We start from the raw sequence: 27,350 nt of genomic DNA on the forward strand, positions 1-27,350 counted from the left end.
AGTACTCACTAGCTGGAAAGTTTCTGAATAATTTCTCATTACTTTTTTCAAGGGTGTAAACTTGAGGTCATGTTAACAATCTAGTAAAATGTGGCTTACATCCCCCGAGGTCTTCAAGATTTATTGGTGGAAAACTGACAAAAAGCAACTATGATTCTTACAAATGTGGTGTGTGTTGTCAACATGTAGACAGTACTGTATAAAGATTTAAAATATCACATCACATTTGACCTCTGACCTCTCCTTTTAGGTTAATAGGCCGATCTAAGGTCAAAGGTCTAAGTGAGAAGCTATTTAAAACTATGTCTCTTACTGCTATTGCATTAATAAATAGGAATACAGGGAACAATATATGGGGATTCTTTTGCCTCCATAAATCATGTCACATGACCTCTGACCTCACTTTTGATTTCACATCTGAATTTCTTTTAAGTTGACCCCCAAAACTCTTTATCTTCAAGAAAATATTGCAAAAGGAAAGAGAATGAGGTGCCCAGTTAATTAGCAATATACGGTAGTATTAGATTATATAATATTATATATGTACGTTATTCATCTTATGTTATTTACACACTCAAAAAAATTAAATTGGGTGGTTGTTACGTGCACAAGATCCAAACTTGTAATTTGAACTAAATAATTTCATGTTTCTATGGTGAACGTAATTAAATCATGTAGCATCTGCATGAAATTCAGCAACTTAATTTGTTCTTGTTGAGATGACATCATACAATCTAGTAAGAGTGGTTAGTTGCCTGGATCCAGCCACTCTTACTGGAGTGCCCTCCAGTAAGCCAGTAACCCTAACCCACAAGATCAGATTAGATGTCAAACCACAGGAAAATCACTGGGCTCACAAGAGGCAGACAACCACACCACGTGTATGCTGTTACTATTTCTTATGGTTTAACTTGTCAAGGACAACGACATAAAGCATCATCAAGCATAGCTTTCCTACTTTTGTTAAGTCTGCATTGGCAGATTAATGCCATGGTGGTTCGTGCTGTTGCCTCAGAGCAAGAAGATCCTGGGTTCAAATCCACAATGTGGCGAAGTTTGCAGTTGGTTCTCTCTGCGTACTCTGGTTTCCTCCACAGTTAAAAGCCATGCAGTTGTAAGGGTAACTGGTTATTCTAAATTACGCAAAGGTGTTGAAGTGCAAATGGTTGTTTGTCTCTGTATGATAGACTAGCGACCTGTCCAGTCTGTACCCTGCCCCTGTTACTCTATCACTTCTGCAGCCCAGATAAAGATAAGAAGATGGGGGGATTGGAAGTTGCCGTAAATCTCTTAAATTTGTTTTTGAACATTATGTAATATGAATACAACATGTACTACAGACATAAGTTACATTTCATTCATTCAACAAGATTATCATTGGTGTAACAAACAAATATTTTACTAGTTCATGTAACAAGACTGACTTTTGATGTGCCAAAGTGTTTAAACAATATAAGATCCATCCATCCATTCACTTCCGCTTATCCTTTTCAGGGTCGCTGGAGCCTATCCCAGCTGTCATAGGGCGAGAGGCGGGGTACACCCTGGACAGGTCGCCAGTCTGTCGCAGGGCCAACACACAGGGACAGACAACCATTCGCACTCACATTCACTCGCACATTCACACCTAGTGGCAATTTGGATTATCCAATTAACCTATCCCCACAAGCTGCATGTCTTTGGACAGTGGGAGGAAGCCGGAGTACCCGGAGGGAACCCACGCAAACACGGGGAGAACATGCAAACTCCACACAGAAAGACCCCGGCCTGATGGTGGAATTGAACTCAGGACCTTCTTGCTGTGCGGCAACAGTGCTAACCACCGTGCTGCCCACAACAATATAAGATGAATTTAAATAAATCTAATTAGACTAATGTGGTACAAACATGTTGATTGAACAAAAGTCAAATTAATTGAATGTTAATGTTGATATTATGTTAAACCTACACACATATATTGTGTTGACACAACACAACCAAGATGGATTAATATAACATGATTTGTTTAGATGGAATATAAGTGGCAAGATAAAATTACGTTCATCCAATGAATTATTTTTTTGAGTGCAGGTTAGCCTACTCCTACTATACTATGCCCTTAAAAGTAAATACTGCCCAGAGACTGAGCCACCTCGGCAGAACTTTGCACTCTCTGAATAATTCTAGTTATTATTATTATTGTATTGTAGGTGCAGCTCTTTTATTTTTTTGTTTGGTGGGGTGGTGGGGATGTTTGTATTTCAGTACATTGAGAAATTTCTCCTTTTCCCTCCTTCTAAGGCATTTCAAACAAACAGCAGCCTGTTGTTAAAAAAATATAATCCAAACTCTGAATTTCTACTTTTGACTGGATTTCACTTTACCCGCAGGCACACCGACTTTAGTGTCTCTGCTCATCTCCTCCTTTTTCCTCCTTCTGCCCTGCTCTGAAAAGGCAGGTCAGGCGAAAACAACTTAGACGTTTTCTATCTCCTATCAGGCATCTGCTCTATCTCCTCACAGTAGAAAGGTGTAAAGGCAGAAAAGATTTCATTGTAAAGCACTCATTCTCAGCTGAATGAGTATAAATGGATGAAGCGTGGCCTAGAAGCCACAACACAATACACACATGACTGAAGGACCAAATCCTTTCTTGCCCTGCTTGTCAACACTGGACTAGTTTGAGGCTGTGTCCTGTAAGTGATAACGGCATTAGTGCAGGCTCTGTATGGGATCAGAAAACAGTTGATGAGTTAGTGGGTTTTGACAACATCTGAGCTCCTGGGCTTTGGCCTCAGCCCACAGATGTGTTTCTGTATCAGTAGTAATGTTTGTCTGCAGTCTTCTTACAGCACATTTTATTATTCATTTTTTTAAAATTAAATCGACTCGCTTCAGTTTAATTTAGTGCTGATGTTACCATAGTGACCAGCCATCCGGTGGCACAACCAGCAGAAAGAATGTATGACCTCCCAGTGCGTCACATACCTTCTGACCCTTACAGAATCAACAGTCGTGATGACTAAGCTGCCTTGCTGGCATAAAAGCTCCATGAACCTCCACTTTGTTGTGCTCAGTCACCTCACTAAAAGTCACTGACAGCATAAAGCCATTTGAAAACTCTCTCTCTCTCTCTCAAAAAAACAAAAAACACTTTTAAAACCATAGAAATAAAAATTCAAGCCAAACTTTCAATGAAAATGAACATCAGAAATAGACTCTGTGCAAGTAAACACCCTGCTGTCAGCTCAAATAGAATACTGAGGTGCAAAATAAGCATTTGGTTTAGCGTTGCCTAAGTTTGTTTATTAAAGTGTAAAGTAGCAGGCGTCCCACTCTGTGCTCCCTCTGCATGCCCGAGCTCCTCTCCACACCTCTGAGATCAAACCGAGCCACCCTACGGAGGAAGCTCATTTTGGTTGTATCATCGACCTCATTTTTGTGGCCATATCTGAAGCCCATAAGTGACGGTTGGCACATAATCCGACTGGTTCACCACAACGGTTAAGCTGACCACGTACAATTCGCCAGTTGAGCTCATGCTCCATGTTGCGTCAAGATCCCCGGAGAGTTAAATCTTTAGCTAGGGTAACATTTCCGTCAACCACAGAGGAGCATGCCACTGGTTTCTGGCTTCAGATTTGGAGATTTTGCTACCACCACATTGCATGCTACAGGTTGCTGCAATTAAGGTAGTCAAATCCCATGATCTGTGTAAAGCAGGAGCTTGTTTCCAACCAAGAATATCTGTACCAAATCATTTCCATTTCCAATTTCAATCATCCTCTGCTTCATCGTCCTTTCAGGAGTTCAATTAGCGTTATTTTATATATAAACTATCAAATCTAATCAAACTATATGTCTACAGTTTAATAATACAGTAACACTGCACAATCTAATTTGTAGAGGGATGAAAAACAGAGCTGTCTAAGAATTCTCACAGTGACATGACTAAATAACTTCAGAACCAAACAGAATTGAAGAACTAACAGTTTTCAACCTCTTAAATGGTAAATTTTGCTATTATGAGATTTTAAGAATTCCTAAGGATTTTTATTCACAGTAGTAACGCTAGTTGCAGTGACCAACTGGTAAACTGATCACCCAGAGACTGAGCGTGCAACACACATAGCACCCATACTTCAAAAACAGAAAGTCATAGACTGTAATGTAAAAGGTTGAGTAGTTGTTTTGTACTATATAAAAAACTTCTGAAGAGTATTTGCTGGATCAGCTGTTAAAGCAATGCTTCCCTTCACCTTCATAAAATAATCTAGTGTTTGTTTGTCTTAACACATCTTCCTTATTGGTATTCAGTGACAGTATCAACCAACCAGGCGTCATGAATACAAGTAGCTGATGTTCAAGATTATAGTGATAAAAATGCAAATTAAAAGAGATGCACAGATGTATTCAATTCTGACATCTGCCTTCTCTCTTTTCTAATTTTCTGGAGACGAGTGTTAATATCTTGCGACATCATCGCTCCACGGACATTAAGAAAGGAGAGAAAAAACTAGTGAGCCTTGAAGGCAAAACTCCACTCAGAGCAAAACCTCCAATTTCACCTAATTCTCAACCTTTTTTTTTTTTTTTAAACAAGGAAAATGTTGTTCTGAAAATGATAGATGATGTTATTCAAAAATGTTAAGTATACACTTGCAGGCATCTCACATTTGGAGCAACTCTTGCATCCTTCACTCATTTTTCCTCCTTGGAGCCGTGGTTCTGTTTTTCCACGCTCTGCCGTTCCCATCTTCTTCATTTCCTCCTCCATTATCTCACCCCCACATCATCTCCTCCTTCTCTGTGGGCCCCATTCATGTCTTCTCACCCCATGCTGGTCCGCAGACTGACAGTAAACAATCGTGTTTCCCTTTGAAGATGTTTGTTCCACAGGCAGTCATACCGGGGATGAGAGCAGATTCTGGTGTTATTGTACACAGCGAACACAGCAAAGCTCGGCTCCCCTGCCTCACACACCGACGCGTTGGAAAACACACAATTGAAAACAATGCTTTATACTTTTTCATTATTTTAGTCCTTTTCCCCCTCCTCTCCAATTCCCCTTTCTTGTAATTGACTCAACAGTTCAACACATTTTTTGTGCTTCTGGCTCAGAAAGATGACTTCCTCGTTTTTAATCCTACTAACAAAACCCCAAATTGGTTCCACTAAATGCTCCCATTAAACAAAAGAGCTAACCTCATTGAACTGCTGAAAAAAATGCTTGGGACATGGGCTGCCGCTGGGAGCTCAACAATGATAATACCATACTGAAGTAATAAGGGCAGAGGCAGCAACAATCCAATTCAATTTCAATTCACTTTCATTAATATAACAACTGTTACCTCAAGATGCTTTATACTGTTAGGTAAAAGTCCTAGACTATGGAGAGAAAACCTCAACAGTCAATCAACCCCCTATTAGGAAGAACTTGATGACAATGGGAAGGAAAAACGCCCTTTTAACAGGAAGAATACTTTCTCTGCAGTATACTGGATCAACTCTACAGCTCTTTAAAGAACTTTTCAACAACCTAAATTACAACAATGAACTGCAGTTGTCCAGCCTAGAAGGAATAATATTTTTCAAGACACTTATAAAAAAAGAAGAGCAAAAAGTCCTAAATCTGTCACCTGACCATGGCCTTTCTATGGCAGCCGGGATAGGCTCAGCCCCTCCTGCAACCCTGATGAGGATAAGTGGAAGAAAATGGATGGAAGGATGGATATAATAATTTATAACTGAACAGAGATACGCAGGTTTCAGGGTTATGGAGAATAAATGTATAAATAGGAGAATTTTTTTAAGGCACTTTGGGTCCAAAACTGCCAAAGTCAAATCCATCACAGTCTTTCATCTTTGCTAGAGTGAGCAGCAAAGACTGAGGGCACCACACAGGTCAGGTGTCTTTTTTTCAGCATATCAACCAGTTTAATTGCTTCTTTAAGAAGACATCCATATTCCCAGGATCTTAAATATCTATCCTCAAAAGCATCAGGAGCCAGTTCAGGGACTTTAAAACAGCAGTGATGTGAGCACTCCACTTGCTCCAGTTACAGTCTGCCAGAAGTACTTTGTAAGCTGCCATTGTTTTAAAAGCTTCTGGGGGGGAGAGTAGAGTGCAATGTGCTGCAGTAGTTAAGTTTAATTGTAATAAAAGTATAGACCCGCTTCTCAGAGTCGCTGGGACAAAAGAAAACTTGAACCTTTTCATGGGGGCTTAAATAACTGATTGCTGCTTTGGTAAGGTCTCCTATGAGACTGAAAAACTGAATCGAAGTCAAAGGACAGAAAAAAAAGCTTTTTCTTCTTCTGGTCAAATGTGCTTATGGACAATTAAGTGCTTAGACAGCGAGATTAACGTGGAGCAGATTCTCTCTGTTGCTATTCTGTTGAAACTGAACTGGGACAACATCTTAAAGAAGTAAAACCTTGCAAAGTCAAAAGTGCCAAATGTGAAGTCCCTTTCAACAAATACAGTTTTAGCCATTTGTTCAAAGTCTTTAAATATTTTTTTGATGTAATTTGCCCCTTAGTTATGACTGTTGAGATTGAAAAAAATGTCCTTGTTCATTTTAACAGCCAGCTGGGTTAACAAAAAGCTGCATATCATAAATACACGACCATATTTTCCAATTATTCCCAACATCACATTCATAGCGTTACTGTCCGCTGTTTACCTTTTTAACCAGACTGCAGTCTTTTGGTGTTTGATCCAGACTCAGAAATCTGATAGTCTAACTCAGGGGTGTCCTGCAGGTTTTAGATGTGTCCTTGATCCAACACAGCTGATTTAAATGGCTAAATTACCTCCTCAGCATGTCTTGAAGTTCTCCAGAGGCCTGGTAATGAACTAATTTGACCCAGGGTGATATCTAAAACCCTTGAGGCCTGGAGTTGGACACCCTTGGTCTAACTGGACCTTCCATACTATGGCAATCTATGGCATATATATATATACATATATATATATATATATATATACACTATCTATGCCAACTGAACCAAACCACAGACTTTATATTAACAATAGATGTAGCCTCTGGGTCTGAAAAGTATCCTACTTGTCAGTAAACACTTTCCCGATGACTTTATATTCTCAGAACCAAGCTCCAAGTCTTCAACACATGACAACATGCTTTCAGGTTAACACGTCCAACCAATGCTGCCGATCTCAACATGAAGTATTTTTAGTTGGGTAAACATATATTAACCGGAGAGACACTTCACTCTCAGATTGCTGGTTTACTTGTGGTTGCTATTTAAAAGTAGAACGGATAGCAGAGTCTTTGGCTTTCAGGCCCATCTTTGTGCTTACACAATGCTCTACATTTAATTATTAATTTTTTATTAATCTCTGGGTTGTTCGATTGTTAGTGTTTGGGGTTTTTCCTGGATGCAGGCTCTTTACCTTACAATATAAAGTGATGTGCTTGCTGTGATGTGGCATTATTTGAACTGAACTGAAGTGAACTAAATTGAAGTTAACTGAAAAAAGACATAACTAACTGTTCCTTTTAGGTCCTCTTAATATAGAAACTCCTTGAATGTCCTTAGTGTTATACCACTATGTTCAATGCTGCTTTTAACACAATTTTTTTAACTAACTTTTTATGAAGACACTTGCGCTTTATCTGAACATTTTTTGCCTTCAGCCAATTCTCCAGCTAATCTCCAATTGTGGCAGCTGACAGGATCACTAAAAGATCTGTCACTCAAACGCAAAACCTCGACATCCTGCTGGAAAAGCTGCTGCTGCCTATGTTGGACATCTGTCACCATCTCTGTCAAGTCCTCTTTTTTTGTCTCCAACTCTGTCCCCATCACTTTTCCTCTCTGTCAGTTCAACTAAATAAATGTGTATCTTTTCCTTATCTTTGCCTTTCTATCCCTTTCCTCTCTACATATCAAGCCTCTGGTGAGCTGGATCTTCCTCAGTGATGATGGGATGAAGTCTGTCCAAAAGTGTGATGCATTATTTATCCTGAATTACCCACAGAGGCTGAGCAGTGCTTTGGCTGTCCACTTGCAAGTCTTGGCACAGGCAAAAATAAGGCGCAAATGGGAATATAATATAATCTAGGAAAGAGCAGGGTAAACAAGAGCGGGGGTGGTGAGCAAGGGAACTGCTTGTGATTAAAGAATTGACACGTATCTCTCTCTTCATATGTCTATTCCTTCTGTGATGACAGTTTCCTCTCGTCCTTCTACAACTTACGCAGACATTGCTCAGTGTATACAAATCTTCTATAGCATATAAGACAGATCATTTCACTGGCGTATCCTTTAAAGATTTGCATTAGACGCTCTCTGATCATTATAATGATCAGGGCACAGCATAGTCTGATCTTCAAACACTTTGACTGAAATTAGGGGGGAAACAGGAATGAATTATACCATAGTTTTGGCACTGCAGGTGAATATTATGAGAGTGAAATAACTCCTAATCAACGGACAAGTCTCTGTGTGCATGTGAATGCGCTCGAGTATGACAGCATGAAGTGAGTGAAGTGTAAGGAAATTAATTTATAACGTCTCAGTGACTCTTCTGAACCATTAGCTTGCTTTCAAGGCACCACACATGGCTACATCATACAACCTCCCCCCCAACCAGTTTCAATTTCTCCATCTTACTGCTTCTGTCAACCTTTCTTGATTCTTCTTTCTCTTCCCTGTCACCTTTTCTGTCTCCAGGATTTGTTTAAATGTCAGTATCTTTTAATTAACTCGCTCTGTGGCAGGAGTGCCAGACAGCATCTGAATGTCCTGGATTCTCCCCTTTCCTCTGTCACTCACTAGATGGTAAACTGGAACATCATCTTGTCGGTGTGAATTCGAGAACATGTAACAAATTCTCAGTCCTAGTTTGTCACATTTTGACACTTGGGGATGAAACCTTTCCCGTCATATTTTAACATGCCATTTCCCAAGACACCAAGACACTGGGTCTTGGATTTCAAAGTGAGTAACAGAGGGACATATTTTGTCGCTCTAGCGAGTTTTGACAGCTGGGTACAACTAGGATCTCCACTTCTGCTCTGCATCCACTGCACTGATCCCCTACAGCCAATCTAGGTATTTTGGGATGGGCAAAGACGGGGCAACCGTGCCCTCAGGCCCCTGTAGGAGGCCTGGATCCAGGGTGGGACCCTGGTAACCCTGTTCTGGGCAGGGTAACGCTCCCTTGCTCTCATGCTCTTACTATTTTTGGTCTTACCAATTCTTTGGGACCAATTTGCTGTTGAAGAAGCTTCCAGGGGCAAGCAGTGAACTCGTGGTTTGGGTTACAAATATAAAATGATAAACAACTGTCAAAGGTTAAACTTTGTCTGCCACAACCTTCTCCTGCTTTCTTGGTTACCATGGTATAACACGGTTGGACAACGGTTTTGCCCACAGTCGCATCGTGCTTCTTTTAGACACTGCAGAACTTGCACTATCCCTGTATACTGGAAAAATGACATTTAAGGGTTGCTTAGTGTGTCACTATGTGAAGCCAAAGGATCCTGACCACATCCTGGGTTGGGAGTGAGAACAACCTGATTAAATCATCAAATAAGCCAGTGAAATGTTTTTTTTTAAAAGGGTAGACTTGTCAAGTTCCATGACAGCTTCAGCGAGCTTATAGCGGTTGTTGTAAATAGCACAAAGCTAAAACACTGGAGAATAAGACAGAGTAATTATGTCAGTGCAGCCAGTTGACTTCTGCCTGTGTTTACATTTCAGCAGGGGAATCTAATCATCAATATATAACACGACTGATATGTAGAGTTAGGAAAGGAGTAATTTAAAACAAATGCCCAACCCATTTCCAGTTCTGTTTGATTTGGAACTTTGATTTAGTCCTGCCACTGGTGCAGAAGCAACGCAGCTTTAACAGAGAGGAGAGACTACAGCTGAAGACAGAAGGATAATTTCACTGAGATATGGATATTCAATAAAAAGTGCTGAAAGGCTATTAAATCCAATTACCTTCCCCAAGCTGTATCAAGAACAAAGTGAGTCCTTATCATTGAATTGGCCTTATATCATTTTACATCAGCACTCTACAAAGTCAGCGAGGAAACCATTGATTCTTGACTTTAAAGCTAAAATCTTCAGTGGCTACATTTAAAAACCGTCCACGTAAAAATATACACCCTACACACATCTTGTTCTTTAAGACATTTTAGTTTCTAATCTCTTATTTGAAACGGGCAGTACTGACCCTGTACCTTACCCCAAACTTTCTAATGTAATTAGCCACGAGGAAAAAATCTCCCTCTCAAGAGAAAAGTCTGGCCTTTGCAATCTTCTCCGTCCAAATCTCAATGAGAATTTCATTGAATGAACTCAAGGAACACTTGACACAATAACCACAGCTCTCGCTACATCCATTAGCTGGGTAGATAAATTAAAAACACAGAACAACAGCAGGACTCTACATTAAAGCTTGACATGTTATTACTGAGCTGTAATATATAGAGTCAATTATCAGGTTTAAAAGACCAAAACCAAGTTATCCACATTATGTTTTATGATCCTTATGAGTGCCGTTCTTTATATTAGGCTTGTTAAAGTGCCCCCGCCTCACTGATGCAGGTATCGCCAAGATTAGACAGAGTAATGATACCAACACATGACATGGTCTAAAGCTGGGCTAGCTTCATTAGGATTACCACCAAAATCTTGTGAGACTTGTACAGGGAACGACCTGTATATTTTACAAAACACTGAAGCTCTAATGGATGACACTGACGACAGCAGTGTAAAGAGAAACTTACTTACAGGAAGGAAGATTAAATCAATATCTGTTTGAAAATAGGAAGAAGCAAATAACGTTTACCACTATTTAGATCATATATAAATATATATATGTTTCCTTTTTTGATTATATAATCTAATACATGCAAATTGCACTATAAATATATAGAAAGAGAGAGCATATTTCTCCTGTTTTGGCTTCCCTTCATTGGCTTTCTGTTAAATCCAGAATTGAATTCAAAATCCTGCTCCTCACATACAAGGTCTTAAATAATCAGGCCCCATCTTATCTTAATGACCTTGTGGTACCATATCACCCTATTAGAGCACTTCGCTCTCGCTCTGCAGGCCTACTTGTTGTTCCTAGAGTATTTAAAAGTAGAATGGGAGGGAGAGCCTTCAGTTTTCAGGCCCCTCTTCTGTGGAACCAGCTTCCAGTTTGGATTCGGGAGACAGACACTATCTCTACTTTTAAGATTAGGCTTAAAACTTTCCTTTTTGCTAAAGCATATAGTTAGGGCTGGACCAGGTGACCCTGAATCCTCCCTTAGTTATGCTGCAATAGACGTAGGCTGCCGGGGGATTCCCATGATGCATTGAGTTTTTCCTTTCCAGTCACCTTTCTCACTCACTATGTATTAACAGACCTCTCTGCATTGAATCATATCTGTTATTAACCTCTGTCTCTCTTCCACAGCATGTCTTTATCCTGTCTTCCTTCTCTCACCCCAACCGGTCGCAGCAGATGGCCGCCCCTCCCTGAGCCTGGTTCTGCCGGAGGTTTCTTCCTGTTAACAGGGAGTTTTTCCTTCCCACTGTCGCCAAAGTGCTTGCTCATAGGGGGTCATATGATTGTTGGGTTTTTCTCTGTATCTATGAAGCGCCTTGAGGCGACTTTTGTTGTGATTTGGCGCTATATAAATAAAATTGAATTGAAATTGAATTGAATTGAATTAAATAAATATATAAATAATATAAGTTATATTAATATAAACACCTTTATACATTGATCTATAATTATGTAACCAGACTAGACTAAATAATATACCACTACACTAAATTAACTGTATTCAATGTTCATTAAAACCAGAGAAATATACAAGCTCGCCTCATTCATATAGTGCTTTAACTGACTGCCATTATTACATATATAACCATATGTGGGCCAGAATATAAAGTTTAAACATATACTTTCTGAAATGTAAAAACTTGTAAAGTAAAAATTATATAGAGGGTTTGATATATTTTAAGCTATTTCAAAAACTTGTTTGCATATCTCAAGCACCACTAGTGACACCATGGAGCAATATCCACCAACAACAAGGCATGGCAGGGGCAGTTGTGTGACGTAGGTGCTGCATTCACTGCTTCAGACTTTCCAAACACTGACAGCTCATGTGAGAGGAGGCTTAAAAATAAGTGGCTGAAAAACTGACCTGAACAGTGATAAGTCAAAACATTTGCCTATTTCTTTTGATTCGCGATAAATAAACCACGCAATCATTGATCACTGTGGCTTCTTATGAATATTGCGTGTGGATTTCCAATATATAATATTCAAAACATGGCTTTTGAAAGGCGTAACACTTTCTGACACCACCTCTTGCTTCTGCTCTTACTTACAGCTGCCTCTTAAATAGAGTAGTACCGTCTGTGGACTCGGAGCCAATGTGGCATTCACTGTGTGGATGAACACTCTTTGCTCCATCACCCACACTTCAATTCTACATAACAGAGTCTCGGCCTTTCATTAGCATCCACTGAAGTACTGATTTGGAGAAGGAGGAGGATGAATGAGAGAGCATAAGTCACAGTAGAGGAGACACAGAGAGAAGGAGAACCTGCCTAAGTGTTAGAAGTGATCGGCCAGTGAAGCCTTTCTTATGCCGCTGTGATATAAAGCCAAGCCATTTTCTGACTGCTGGTAGTTAGAAGGAGAATAAAGTCTCCTTAATCATCTTCTTAATCGTCCGCTCACAGGTTTCCACGTGCACTCACACAAAACCACACGAATGACATTTTTATTGCATGTTTGACATGGTTACCTTTATTCTTCTCATTATGCCAGAGTGCTTCCTTCTGATTTAGTCTTTTTCAGAATTTGACGTCATCCTTTCAAACCGTACTCTTAGAATTTTTCATTTTTTAACTTTTTATGGTTTTCACTCTTTTTATATAAAAGATGTGGTGACACCATCCATGTGATGTGGCTACGTCATTTCAGGGCTCGCAAAATCGCTAGCCCGACGTCCCAGGGCTAGCAATTTTTCCAGTCGGGCTACCAAAATCTAACTCAGCCCTGCCCGTCGGGCTATCATAGGAAAATATATGTCAGTGCTTTTGCATTCTTTCGCCAATGTAGCTGAGTAATTATGTCATTGGCATCGATAAGCCACTGTCAATATGTGACATATTGAAATCGCGTTTGAATTTGCGCTTGCTTTTTGCTTTCATTTTCATTTTGCGATCGCGCGAACGGTGTATAGAGAGCGGCAGCACTGATTAGTGAGTGACGATTAATTGCGCACCAATTCCTCTGACATCGTCTTATCACTCATTAGCTTACTATTCAAACGCGACAAGTGAAATCTCTCGCAGCAAGCTTAAACATGTGAGAGGTTGAGTGCGCAAAGAATCGCTGATCATTATGTAAGTATGTGTGTAAAAGCAGCAGGATTTACGCTGGTATTTTAGTTCTGCAGAGCCAAATAAGACAGGTCAGGGTGAAGAAGAGGCAGCCAAAGAAAAGCCGATTACAAAACGGAAAAGATATGACAAATCGAGCCCGTTCTCACTCCCGAGGCGTAACATGGCGACGTTTTGTCACGTCCCGCAGCGTTCCTTAGGAACGCGAAAGGAGACTTTCGGCGTTCTTATGGTACGCGGCGGGTTATGGCTGAAATCCAGTGCAATGACGCTCCCGCGGTAATCAACGTTCCAGCCCTGTATTCCAGCCCTAAACCTAACCTTATCCCTAGCCCTAACCATAACCTTTTTAGCTCATAACAACTCAAACATAACAACATAAAGCAAAACCAACTGCTAACTTTCCAGAGCAAAAAGACTGATTACACATAAACCAAACTAGTTTACTTAGTTGACTTTATTTTTTTGTACTAATATGCTTTTTCACAGTGCAGTCTAATGCGGCACCATGCACCCAGAGGAGAACAACAACAGGTATTTTCATTTTTGGTTCTGCCACAGGGAGATGCTTTTTTAAAAACTCTGTAACGTTATAAATGTAATCAATATCATCCAGATGTGAACTGCAATAAATTAATTCAAACTGTCAATAAGTTCTCCATTAAAAACAGTCCCTGCCTTTAGTCTCTTCACCACCAATACATTTTAAAAAGCATTACGTGCCTGCACGCGCGCGCACACAGATAAGTTTTCAGTTTAATGGCCTCAGGGCCTTGGTTGCCCAGAGATTTTTGGTATGCGTCACTCTCCATTTTGTCTTCTCAACAGAATATGTGTGTGTCTGCGCGTGTGTGTGCGTGCGTGTGTATGTGTGCTCATGTGTCAATGCCAGTCTGTCTGTAAGAGATAATGAGGCAGTGTGCGCTTCACCCAGCTAACCCCTGGACTTAACGATCAAGTCCTCTGAATTGGCAGCTAAAGTGGAAAACTGGGAGCACATTTCCTAACTGTGTCACACTGCTGGACTCTGTTTTAACTTTGTCTCTGCTCAGCTCATTTCAGCAGCAACATATCCACCCCAGAAGACCCTCATACTTGTTCTTCACACCAATGCCAGGCCCACAGTGCAAGGAGGAATTATTATTGAGGGACACCAGGGTGTGTCTTTATTAGCGGTTGTCAGGATGCGACTCAGACAGTGACTAGATTTAAAAGAGATGGTGGGATTGTTGTGAATGCCACATAACTACCAGACTGTGAAAACATCGGAAATGATGCACTGATCAGTCTTTGTCCATCTTGTAATTATGCAGCAACGTTTGAAGTTGTTTTCACACAAAAACACAAATTCTTTCACTGATCGTTGGAAAAAATAGAGCCCAGCTGGATTTTTAACACAGATGCAAATACATATATTGGAATACTTAAAAATCTGATATATTGCCCAAAATAATTTTTCTTTAAGTAACACAAAACATAAAGAGATTTGTTTATTTTTTATGTTTTGTTATTTACACCTCCTTCCTAAAATAACATGACAATGCAGCTTAAAAATAATCAAGTTCTATTGTTGCAAGACACAGATTACTCATTTGCACTTAGCAGGCACATTGCACAGCAATGGGGATATTGCAGAGTGCCCTCTAGTGGACAGACTATGCAACATCAACACTCGTAACATGGTTGAAGGGTGTTTCTTCCATTTCTTCTTTGTAGAAGCTACCTCCAGTTGCCACCTTATTTAGAAGGGCTTATCACAGACGGTCGCTCTGCATGTTGGATTTAGCAGAGTTTTTACATCAGTGCCCCTTTCCGACCCAAACCAGGATCGAACCAGGAATCTTTCATCTGTTAGGCTACGTTCACACTGAAGGTCTTAATGCTCAATTCCGATTTTTTGATCAAATCCGATTTAATTTGTCTGGTTGTTCACACTACAAATAAAATGTGACAGCAAACGCGCTCTACTGTGAGCGGTTCACGGCCCTCAAAGCCTTCCACATGCACAAAAGAAGACGTCACAGCTGGCTGACAGCTGGGTTTGTCGCCCAAAAAACGGTCAAGCTCATCAAAAAACGGTCAGGTGACTCGACCACGTCCACTTCTTTTGTTTATATCTTTAGCTTCTTTAAACTTGGCCCTGAGGCTCTTCACTTTCCTCTGACACTGTAGCCACATTTGCCTGTGCCCTCGTTCAACCATTTCTTTGGCAATGCACTCGAACACAGCCCGGTTACGATACAACCCTTCAAGTTTATCTTGAATAGAATTGTCTCCCCATATGCTAATCAAGTCCAAAACCTCAGTTTCTGTCCATTGACTTGCTCCGTCTACAGTCTTCGCCACCATGCTTTCTCGTTTGTCTTCTCCAGCGCTGATAATTGCCGTCTGTCTTGTGTCAGTGACGTAAAAGATGGATTTAATGCGACATGACCATTCAAACAGCAGTCGCTTTCTAAAACATCAGATATGTATCGGATTCAGTACCACATACGAAAGTGACCCAGGTCGGATTTGAAAATATCGGATTTGTGCCGTTCACACTGTCATATCATGATCGGATATGGGTCGCATAGGGTCAAAAAAGTTGGATTTGATGCAGTTTTGCCTGCAGTGTGAACGTAGGCTTAGATGAATGTGTGTCAGATCTCTTCTTTAATTATATAACTTTCTTTTGTAATTGCTAAAAATGAAAATGAATGGAAATAAACTTTCTGTTATAAATGTTGGTACTGATAAATCAGCAAATACCCAATATTATAACTAATAACTCTAATGAAAAATTACATAAAACCAAAACAAGCACCATCAGTGCAACTGCCAGTTAAAATTGGAAATCAGATTTTGTAGCAGGCAGCTGTGCCTCAGTATTTACCTACTAATCAGTAGATTGGTAGTTCAATCCTCTGGCATGCTAGTAAGTAAAAGCACTTTTACAGAGTATTTTAGGTCTTTTGTTTTAGCTTTTATTATGACAGTTGAGAGTGGAAAGGACATATGGTGTATCTGAATCCAGACCTCTGCGATAGCCTTATGGCATATGGGTCACCTGCTTTTCATCCTCTCCTGAAATTTGCTCATACAAGTGTTCTAACTTACATGAATGCTGTCGGAAAATCTTTTTTTCCCACGATACCTATTTGTGCCAAGGTAAATGTTTATGATGAGCACCATTTACACCAGCTACACCTTTCTTCTTGAGACCTATCTTGACCAAAATCCAAAATAAAAAAAATTTAAAAAATCACAGAATTTAGAACACCTTAGTTCAGCACCAACAATGTGCCATCATGAGGATGTGAAACATTTGAGATCGCAAGGTATAAGAAATTGTGCCAGATAATGGCGTTAGAGTGTGTTAGATAATGAGAAAACCTTCTTAAGGATAAACTGCATTAAAGGCCCAAAAGATTTGACTGTTTAAATCAACTATTCATAAGCTCAATCAGTCCACTCTCTTTTGTGGAGCCGTTTCATTGTAAATTACATAAATGAATAAGCTAACAGGGCTAACAGCTAACTGCCAGAAGCAGCCTGCCTAAAAGGTCCAATCTGGCCCATTTGCTGGGTTGGCATAGTGTGAAAGCTGCACAGACGGTGGGGAATGATGTTGGAACCTTTCAATGTATTGCTCCAGAAAGCTTTGTTTTGCATAAAAACAGATCAGAGTGATTGTCAGAAGTGGTAATTTCATCTGAACCAGAGATCTGAATCACCATCAGTCTAACATCCTTCTCACTGACAAAGGCATTATCCATGGTCTGCCATACCACACTGAAGGAGGGGGCTTAAGCCAACTTGGGAGTGTGTTTTGTGAATACATTTTTTGCTTCATAGGATTTTCTGGCCCAGCTGACTTGAGATCAAATTGGGAATTAACAAAAACAAATCCGACCCCTCTAGTGTATTCTAATTACACATCACAGCTGATTAGGAAAGGAAATAAAATCCAAGCCTTGCAGGTGAAACAGAAGATTTACGCAGGGTATTATGAGATATTAGTTAGGAGGACTGAACTAAACTGTAAAAGTGCGGAGGATTGACAAATACACGTTGGTGTGGAAAAAAGTATTTTCCCCTTTCCTGATTTTCTTTCATTTGTCACAGATACATGTTTCCGGTCAAACTAATTCTAATATCAGGCAAAGACAGCCCAACTAAATACAGAATGCAGTTTATAAATGATGAGTTCATTTATAAAGGCAACCAAACCTACCTGGACCTGTGTGAAAAAAACTGATAAGTCATTAATTAAGTGGGATTAACCACATTTACAGGATAGATGAGTTCATTTTCACTAAACTCGCCCAGACCTGATTACTGCCAGACATGTTGAATCAAGAAATCACATTCATAAAAGGAACGTCTTACCAACAGTCAACATGGCAGTCTTGAATTGGCCGTTCATGCTGGACTTGAATTACCTTTTCATAAAGGGCAAGATAGATTCGGATAGTTTTCCCACATCATCATTTAAAATTTGCATTCTGTATTTAATCAGGTTATCTTTGTCCAATATTAAAATTGGCTTGATGATCTGAAACATGTAAGTGTGGCAAAAAAAATTAAATAAAATAAAATCAGTAAAAGGTGCAAAGACTTTTTCATAGCACAGCACAGCATTTCTTCATCTCTGTGATCAGATGCAGTGATGAAAACTTCTACAGATAAGAAAGACTGCAGACACACAAGTACTAAAAAGTACCTCAGTGGTTTGAGATACAGCCATTTAAGAACACATTATTCGTATGACTCATTCTAGGTTGAAGCCCATCCTCTCTGCTGCTCCTTTTGAAATAAAAATCGGGAAAGACATTGTACAAATCTGAATTGGGAAGAACTCGAAATCATGAACAACCCAAACAAAGCAGAATCTGGGTTTCATTAGTTGGTTTTTGAGAAACTGAGTACGAATAGGTTGGCATGAAGCAACTTGCTCACTGGCAGTTCAGCACTACTTATCAGCGGAGTGTGTCCAAACACATTTTCAGGTTTTACCATACTCACCATAATCAGTTATGTGAAGCATAACAGATTTTAATGGCTGCCCACTTGCTGGTCAAGAACTACCTTTTAAATTTAACTTGCTGCTTTTAAAGTCCTTCATGGCCTGGCCCCAGATTATATACTTGAAGTGTTGCCCCAGTACCAGCCAGAGCACAGCCTGCCACGCAGGAAACTCTTGACCGTTAACTACAAAAGGTGAATTACAGTGGACAGTATTTTCTATTAAATACCTTTAAAAGACGTATTGATTAAGCAAGACTTTCTCATAAATTCCCTTGTATTGTCACTCTTAACCTCTTAGTGGCATTTTATTGTGGTGTTGGTGTTGTACTTGAGGCTTGCATGAACCATTTTAAACTACCAAACAATTTAGACAAGTAACTCTTTGAACTCTTGCATTTCCCCCCGCCTATGTGATTATATTATGTGTTTTTGTAAATTCATTTGTAATTTTGGTGTTGAAAATCCTCTATGAGCAAGCACTTGTGATGGTGGGAAGGAAAAACTCCCTTTTAACAGGAAGAAATCTCCAGCAGAATCGGGCTCAGGGAGGGACAGCCAACTGTCGCGACCAGCTGGAGTGGAAGGAAACGAGAAAATAAAAGAAAGAGAGCACAAGGAGACAGACTAGGAGAAGACAAAAGTGTAATGACATGCTGTCATTAAATAGTGGTATAGGTGAGTGGAAATGATGCAGAAATGACTGCGATGCTTATTGTATCATACGGTCCCGGGAATCACAGAAAGTCCCACAGCAGTCTGAGCCTATATCAGCATAACTAAGGGAACCCAAAATCAAAGCTTTATCAAAAAGGAACAATTTGAAGCCTAATCTTAAAAGTAGAGAGGGTGCCTGTCTCCTGAATCCAAGCTGGGAGCTAGTTCTACAGGACATGACAGCTGAAGGCTCTGCTGTTTCTAATTTTAGCAGTATTTCAAAGATGAAAGAAAGCAGCCCGACATATTTGTTTAATACATGCACTGAAGAACACATCCTGATCAAAAAAGACAAGATTGCTCACAGTGTTGCTAGAGGCCAAGGTAATGCCATCCTTTGTAAGTTTCTAAGTATCTGGTTAGACATCATGCTTCCAAGATTTTTAGGGCCTAATCTTTCTCTGAAATCAGGAGAAGAAAATTACTTCACATCCAGGCCTTTAAATCTTTAAGACGTGACTGCAGTTTAACTAATTGTCTTATACTATCTGCCTTCGTAGATAAATATAGCTGGGTATCATCTGCAGAGAACCGAAAATGTATGCAGTGTTTTCTTGTAATATTGCCCAAAGATTTAAGCACTGTAGTACTGGTCCTCATTTCTGGGGAACTCTTTGACTAACGTTTGTAAAACGAAGGCTCCACACTTACACAAATCACAATCTGTCTGAGAGATATGAATCAAGTGACTTAGTTCAACATCGTATTCTAGTCTCTCTGGTTAAAATTTGCATGTAAGCTTTAAGTAGGCTTTAATACTATATTTATAATTGTGATTAAAAGTTTTTTATAGTAAAAGATTTAGATCTAATAGAAGGTTAGTTTGAAACCATGTAACCATGCAATGTTTGGTTTGTTATGCAGCCTTGGTACCTATAAAAAAATGAATTGCGTCATCGGTTCTAGAATATCTGTATCTGGATAAGCGATATTTTCATTAAAAAAAATGGTGACTCCCAATATTTTTTTTTATTTCAAATTAATTTTCAGTATTTCAAATGAATATGCATTTATGAAGTGAAAACAAGAAGAAGATAAATCCCAAAAAACTCACAACTGGACCACAACTTTTTGATTAATCTTGCTAATAGACCCCCGCCTCTCCAAAATAAATAAATAAATAAATAATTACTTCTTAACATATGACAGCCAATCCTCAGTGTACAACTTTTGTCCTTGTGTTGTTTTATAGCAACCACACAACTTATTGCTTTCTGTTGTTGTTCAGTTGTTTGAAACCAAATTTATGAGATGATGTCAAAAGCAGAGCTGTAGGTGTACGGCTTAAGTTAAGTGAATCTATCCAACTCATCAAGGGCACGTAACAAGTGACATTAAAACGGAGCTTCTCTCTGTCTTACCTTCTTCTTGGACTTGAACACATTACAGCGGAACACATTGCTCTGTCCATCTCTGGCAATGTAGCTGAAGATCTTCAAATCTTGGGAGTCATGAGACACGTAGAAGATCCTAAAAGAAAAGAAAATAGGTCAGAAACTAAAAAAGTGAATAAGATGCAAAACAACAACAAAACCTGGCAAGCTTTCAAAATGCATCTTAAGATGCAAAATGGGAAACAAGCCTATTTCTCTGGGATTTGAATGTGACAAATTTAAACATGATTTTGTTTTAATCCAAAAGGAAAGACATCAAACTGTAGATTTTAGATGGAAAAAGAAGCTGAGAAAGCTGTGATGGGGGTAGGACTATTTAAATAAATGACAGGTGCAAGCTCTTTTCAAAACTTCAGTTTTATTTATGTTATACTGCAAAAATGTCTGAAAGTCAGGTGGACTTAAAATCCAAGTAAAAGAAAATGCTTCAAATAACAACAGTGATATATTCCAGTGCACGCAGGAGACAGGGCGTTAATACCATTCTAACAAAAAAAAATACTCTGTGTGAAAGAGGATATAGGGAGGAACTAAGTTTGAGTCAAAAATAGAGTTGTGCTATAGGGAGAGATTGTGCGCAGCCAACAGTGACAAACTGTGCAATACCCTGCAGAGGAGGTAAATAGCAAGAGACAACTCTGGGAGTACAAAGGCAGCGCAAAACGACTAAACAATAACCTGTAGGCGTGAGAGCACTGTATGCGTTAACCCCCACTGTGGATCTAATTCATGATGACAAAAGAAAAAAGCTGGAGGGGTAAAGAGATGCCGATGATGATAAGGTGGCAAGAAAATTGGGAAACTGTCATATTTTGAAATGATATGAATGCTCACACGTAATGTTTTTACTTTTTCATCAAGAATCCACTGGAAATAAGAAATTACTCCACTTAATGCCATTTCCAACTGATGACACCTGCATTGTTTGCCTATCTGTATTTTACCAACTTACAAAAAGTTCTAATTTTTAAGTATGTAAGCACCTTGGTACTTGGGTTATGTTTTAAGTAGTGTGATCATATTCATTTTCCCACTATAGTTAGGATTATGTGTCTCAGGTTAAACTGATTGAGTTTTGAGTTTAACAGTCGGACATCTCTTCCGCAATCTGCAGTCTTTTAAAAGGCCAGTACCTCTGGTTTCACAAACACTTCCTGTCCTGCAGAAGTTTGTGGAAACAAGGTCTTGGAACTGACCTCAGTGAAAGGTTTTTGTGGTGAGTTTTTAGGTTTAATTACTCAATTCAGATCATAGTGAATCAAATATTAAGTCAATTTTGTAAATGTTGGTCATGGTCAAGCGTCAGGAGGATTATGCAAGATATGCTCGCTGCACAAACCAGTGAGTGACACAGTACTGGTCTTTTATATCGTCTATGGCTTTTACCTGGGCAAAGCTGTAAAGGCTGCCATGATTCAGCTGGGCATCTAAGACCTTTCTAGGCCTGGTTTCGTATAGATTAAGACTCTGTCCTTCATTTATGTGATTTTTATTGCCCTTGTTTGCTGATTTGCAGCTTACAGCTCTTCTACCTTTAAATGCGCCTTCAGTACCATATGCACTGTATCTTTGTGTTTTTGAGCATAGTCCAATGTGTGGTTGGATTTTGACAGAAGAGGAATCTGAGGCCATTTGTTGATTAACAGTAAACTTGAAATATAACCGCAAAAAGTGGCGAAATCCTCAGGCAAAACGGCTCCCTAATTGGCCAATTAGCACCATGTTAAGGAACCTGCAAGGTTGCTTGGGGTAATTTATCATAGCGAGACAACGGACAACCAGGGAAGAACAAGGAATTAGGTGAAGATTATGCAAATGATCCTGCTGCCTATGTGTGAGTATGTTACTGTACAAGGTGGCTTTGTGTTTGTGTGTGTGTGTGTGCGCATATTTTTGTGTATATGTGTGTTTGCCTACCAGTAATATTGTAGGGTCTGATCTGTGAACACTGTGACATTTTTGTGGTATTTATTTTGGCCTTTTTCTCTGGGAGCCACACTAGCTGAAGTTCTTGTGTTATAGATTGTGTCTTTGTCTGCTCAGCAGACTCTCAAAATACCACACACCCACACACACACACACACACACACACACACACCCACACACACGAGCTTGCACATGCATGCACAGACACTGATTTCAGATCCAACGTGCTGCTGTAAAAGTCAACTTATAAGTGATGCATGAAATCATCAACAAGATTGTAATTTTTAGTTTTTAAACACATTAGGTTTACTTTCATACATTCATTTATTTTTGAATAACAAAAAGCCTGCTGTCACTTCCAGAGAGCAGGAAAGGCAATAAGAATTCAAATACAAGTTTAGTCATCATCTTGCACATATATTTGTTGTGAAGGGCTCATAAATATGAGAATCAATTCAGTCCCCCATGTTTCCTAATCCACTTTGGTGTATTATGCCTTTGATTTTCAATGACTCCATTAGCTATAATGACAGTGCACTTATCAAGGACCATCATACAGACTGTAAACAAGCCAGCAGTGTGGCTGCCACTGTGTTTTTAGGTAAAAGAAAAAGTGTAGACATTTACATATGTAATGTGACTACAGCAGGCTTAAGCCTCCGTTAAGATAAATCATTTCATATTTATGGAGACATTTATGTGATAAATCTCTCTGCTGGCTTCTTATGTCTTACTGTGAAAATTGCTGGTTTATTTATGACTTACAATCATCTCTTATTCTAGAACTGCGTGTTTCTTGCCCTGCTGGACTTCTGAAATTCCAATTGAAATACAAACAAAAACAGTGGAATTCGATCATACATTCCTATAAAATTCCTCTAAGGCAGAAATCTGCACATTATTAATACTTATACCAAACATTCCAGCTGGATTCCTGCATGTTTCTACACACAGCATTCATCACCAGATTGACCCAAAGGTATTTCCCATAAACACAGTAAAGGCCAATGAATTGAATTCTGACTATTTCCTAGATTATGAGGTGAGATTCATGAGATTATCCCCCCCAAAAAATCTTCCCTTTTAATTAAAAGGCCCTCCTTTAGCCCCTCACTCCAAGACAGTTTAATAGGAATAAACATCCTGTTTTTTTTGTTTTTAAATCTGAGGCAGGATGATGGCAAACTCCTTCCTGCTGCACTAACTGTTGACTGCGGGGCACATTATATTCTTCCAGACAAGCGAAGCTCACCCCACAAGTGAGTCAAAGTGAGCTTAGCTGACAAATCCCTGAGCAGTGCCGAGATGACAGCCCAGATACATCTCTATCAACTGTCTCTAAGAGGAACAGCTGCCAACCATCCAGGTGAAGATGCATCGGATAGTTCAGATCTTGGAATAAGTGAGGCGGGCTTCACACGAAAGCTGCCAAAGATGCTTAAGGGCAAAATAAATCAAACTGCAAATGGTGCCAACAGCAAGCTTCTTTTATTGTATTTCAAGGGGTTGTCTGTCCCGCTTAAACGTTCAATCCACAACATATTCACCTGAAGGGAAGTCACTTTTCTGCTCACGCTGCTGCTGAATGAAATAAGAGCAGCAATAGAAGTGTGTCTCTGATAACAAAAATACATCTGACTGGAAAAAATATATTTAAACCCCTCATAACATTAAAAAAAACCCCTAATACAGATACAAAAAGAAGATCAATCATTTAAAGCAGAGGTTCTGAGGCCCAGTTTGAAAAGTGGAAGTGGAAATCTTGTGCGGCCCAATCAGACCTTTAGTCTCTAATCTGATCATCACAAGTGAAAAATTAAGTATTTCCTTTGTTTTCATCTATTCTTTTTGATCTTCGGTTGAATTACTTGTTGAACAGCTTTGCTTCCCCAATGAAGTTATTTCCAACTAACAACCAATGGTTGGAGAGAAAAAATTCATTTCTGAATCCTGTGGTTTTGCCTCATTAATTTAATTTCATTTAAAAATTCTAAACTAAACTAGAGAATGCATGTTCTGAAGAAACTGCAGTGTGGATGCTGATAGCTGAATGTTTTGAGCTGAAATGAAATAATTGCTGCATGTTAAGTTAAAAATGTTGAATGAGATGAAAAATACAGAAATTTTCACCTGAAAACAAAAGTTCAGAACTATTGAAAGCTGACATTCAAAGAGAAGAAGTTAAAAGTAGGCGAACATATGTAAATTAGAAAAAGATGATTAATGACGAAAGAAAATGTAGAGTCAGAAAACATCTGCATAAAAAATTGAAACCTCATTATTTTAATCACTGAATGACTGAAATGTGGGAAAATCCACACTACAGCTAAATGCCGTAAATTTTAATCATTCAGAAAAGATGATTCTAAAAGTCATCATCTGACTCCAAATGCCCAGATCTGAACCACCTGTGTGCGGAAGAAAAATCCACCAATGAACAATAAGCTTGAATTTAACAGGCCAATCAGAATACCCTATTTAGTTGACCTGCACTAACTACTGGCATACTGTTATTCTGTGGCAAAACCCTGTCAAATCTGCCTTGGTGCACCTGTTGAAAAACTGCATCTAAATCCAAGACCCTAACTCCCATCAAAACAGCTTTTGAACTGTGAGGATCCCAAGGAATTGTTCTACACAACAGTGCCTCTTTTATCCTTGTGGTGTCAAAAATGTGATGACAGGAGCAATTTAAAAAGTGGGGTCTTTCCTGCTGTTGAGATAAACTCCTGACTAAAAATACAATGTATTTCTATGGGTCAGTTAGAAGGTTATCCCTCTACTTTGAGCCACACAATTCAAAAAGTTAAAATCTCTGAGCTTTGAAAAACACAATGTTGGAAAGAGAAAAACGATGGCTACGTTTTGAGGGTAAAATGATGGCTGTAGAGCAAACACTGTGGACACAGAAACAGTTGAAAAAAGTTTTAAAGATGAATCTTGGCAGAGTGACAGACAGAGCTCATTAAGCAGGTAGGTGTGAGCCTGGTTGCTATAGCAACTGCACCCAGTGGCACCACACACACACACACACACACACACACACACACACACACACAGAAAGACAGACCTCTGCCTCTCTTCTGCTGCTTTAAATAAACAGAAAAGTCATTGTGAAACAAATGCTTCCCAAGAAAGAACTACAAGTCGTATTGAAAAAATTCTTTCACCGGGAGCGCCAGCAATGTCTAGTCTACCGAATTCTGAGTTTTCATGCATTTTTTATGGAGTTTTTAATAGGGGCTTTGCTCTGTTAGACTTTACTGCTTAACGGACGTAGACCTGACAGCAACCAAAACCCTTTTGGAAAGTTTTGAGAGAATTTCACGTTTTTCAGCAATTCATCGACCAAGCCGACACATTTCACCATGTCAGCCAACCCCTCCTTCAGCTCAAATGAGCTTGAAATAGTTGAAGGGAGAATTTTGGGAAACCACTACAAGGTAGAGGCCTTCCTCGGAGAAGGGGGCTTTGGTATTGTAGCCAAATGTCGTGATACCAAGACCAACCGAGCTTTGGCTATTAAAGTCAACAAGAGCCGCCCTGATATTCTGCAACAGGCAAAACTGGAAATTTTCATCCTGGAGCAGCTGCGAAGGTTGGAACCAGATGCAGCCAACATTGTTAATTGGAACGGCTTTTTCCACAACTGACAGCAGGTTTGCCTAAACTTTGAACTCCTTGATCAATGCCTGTGGGACTACATACGGGACCGGAATAACCAGGGTCTCCCCATAAGCGAAGCCGGGCCAATTTTACGTCAACTCACAAATGCTCTGTCCCACCTGGGTTCTGTGGGAATAGTGCACGCTGACCTCAAATCTAGAAACATCATGGTTGTAAATCGCCATTAGTCTCCCATCACAGTCAAACTTATAGACTTTGGCCTTGCATGTCCTGCGTCTACAAGGTAGAGGCTTTACTTGGAGAAGGGACCTTTGGTATTGTAGCCAAATGTCACGACACAAAAACCAACCAAGCCATTGCCATTAAAGTCAACAAGAGCCGTCCTGATGTTCAGCAAGAGGCAAAACTGGAAATTTTCATCCTGGAGCAGCTGTGAAAGTTGGATCCAGATGCCCCCAACATTGTTAATTGGAACGGCTTTTTCCACGATGGAGAGCGGGTTTGCCTAAACTTTAAACTCCTTGATCAATGCCTGTGGGACTACATAGGGGACCGGAATAACCAGGGTCTCCCCATAAGCAAAGTTGGGCCAATTTTAGGTCAACTCACAAATGCTCTGTCCCACCTCGGTTCTGTGGGAATAGTGCACGCTGACCTCAAACCTGGAAACATCATGGTTGTAAATCGCCATGAGTCTCCAGTCAAAGTCAGACTTACAGACTTTGGCCTCGCATGTCCTGCGTCTGCAGTGAATCCTAGTGACTGCGTGGGGACGGTTGGTTATAGTGCACCTGAGGTTATGCTTGGCCTTCCTTATAATGAAGCAAGTGACATGTGGTCTCTGGGGCTGGTAGCTGTGGAGCTTGGTACAGGGGTGCCACTCTACCCTGCGGAGAATGAATATGATTATCTGAAATTCATCATAGAGACTCAGGGTCAGCCACCAGATCATGTTCTAGACTCTGGCGTTTACACTGATGACTATTTCATTGAAGACAACTACAAGCAACAGCGCTGGACATTTAAGACAGAAGAACAATTTCAGTACGAGACAGGATATCCATCCCTGGAGACTCTATACATAAAACTTAAACGTCTTGATGACCTCGAACAAATAATGAAGGTTAGACGAGGACCAGAAGATGACCAAAGCTTATTTGTCAGCCTAATTAAAGAGATGTTGGCCTTGGATGCACACCAGCGCATAACACCCTCGGAGGTTCTCCGGCATCCCTTTTTCAACCCTGGCCTCTCTAACAGGTTCCCATGTACTGACATTGAGAGACCACACAGAATCAATCTCCA

General features: G+C 39.8%; 1 protein-coding gene across 2 annotated transcripts in view; it reads right to left on the minus strand.

Annotated features, from left to right (window-relative positions):
* nos1apa (nitric oxide synthase 1 (neuronal) adaptor protein a) overlaps positions 1 to 27,350 on the minus strand; it is a 227,552-nt gene that overhangs the window by 85,775 nt on the left and 114,427 nt on the right. For both annotated transcript variants that reach the window (XM_087831182.1, XM_006797823.3), the window contains exon 5: positions 20,460 to 20,568. In XM_087831182.1, the coding sequence (XP_087687308.1) occupies positions 20,460 to 20,568 (109 nt within the window). The remainder of the gene's footprint in view (positions 1 to 20,459; positions 20,569 to 27,350) is intronic.

This window comes from Neolamprologus brichardi, chromosome 17, assembly GCF_056152115.1.
Source record: "Neolamprologus brichardi isolate AB-2024 chromosome 17, ASM5615211v1, whole genome shotgun sequence".
In the NCBI taxonomy this organism is placed as follows: Eukaryota; Metazoa; Chordata; class Actinopteri; order Cichliformes; family Cichlidae; genus Neolamprologus; species Neolamprologus brichardi.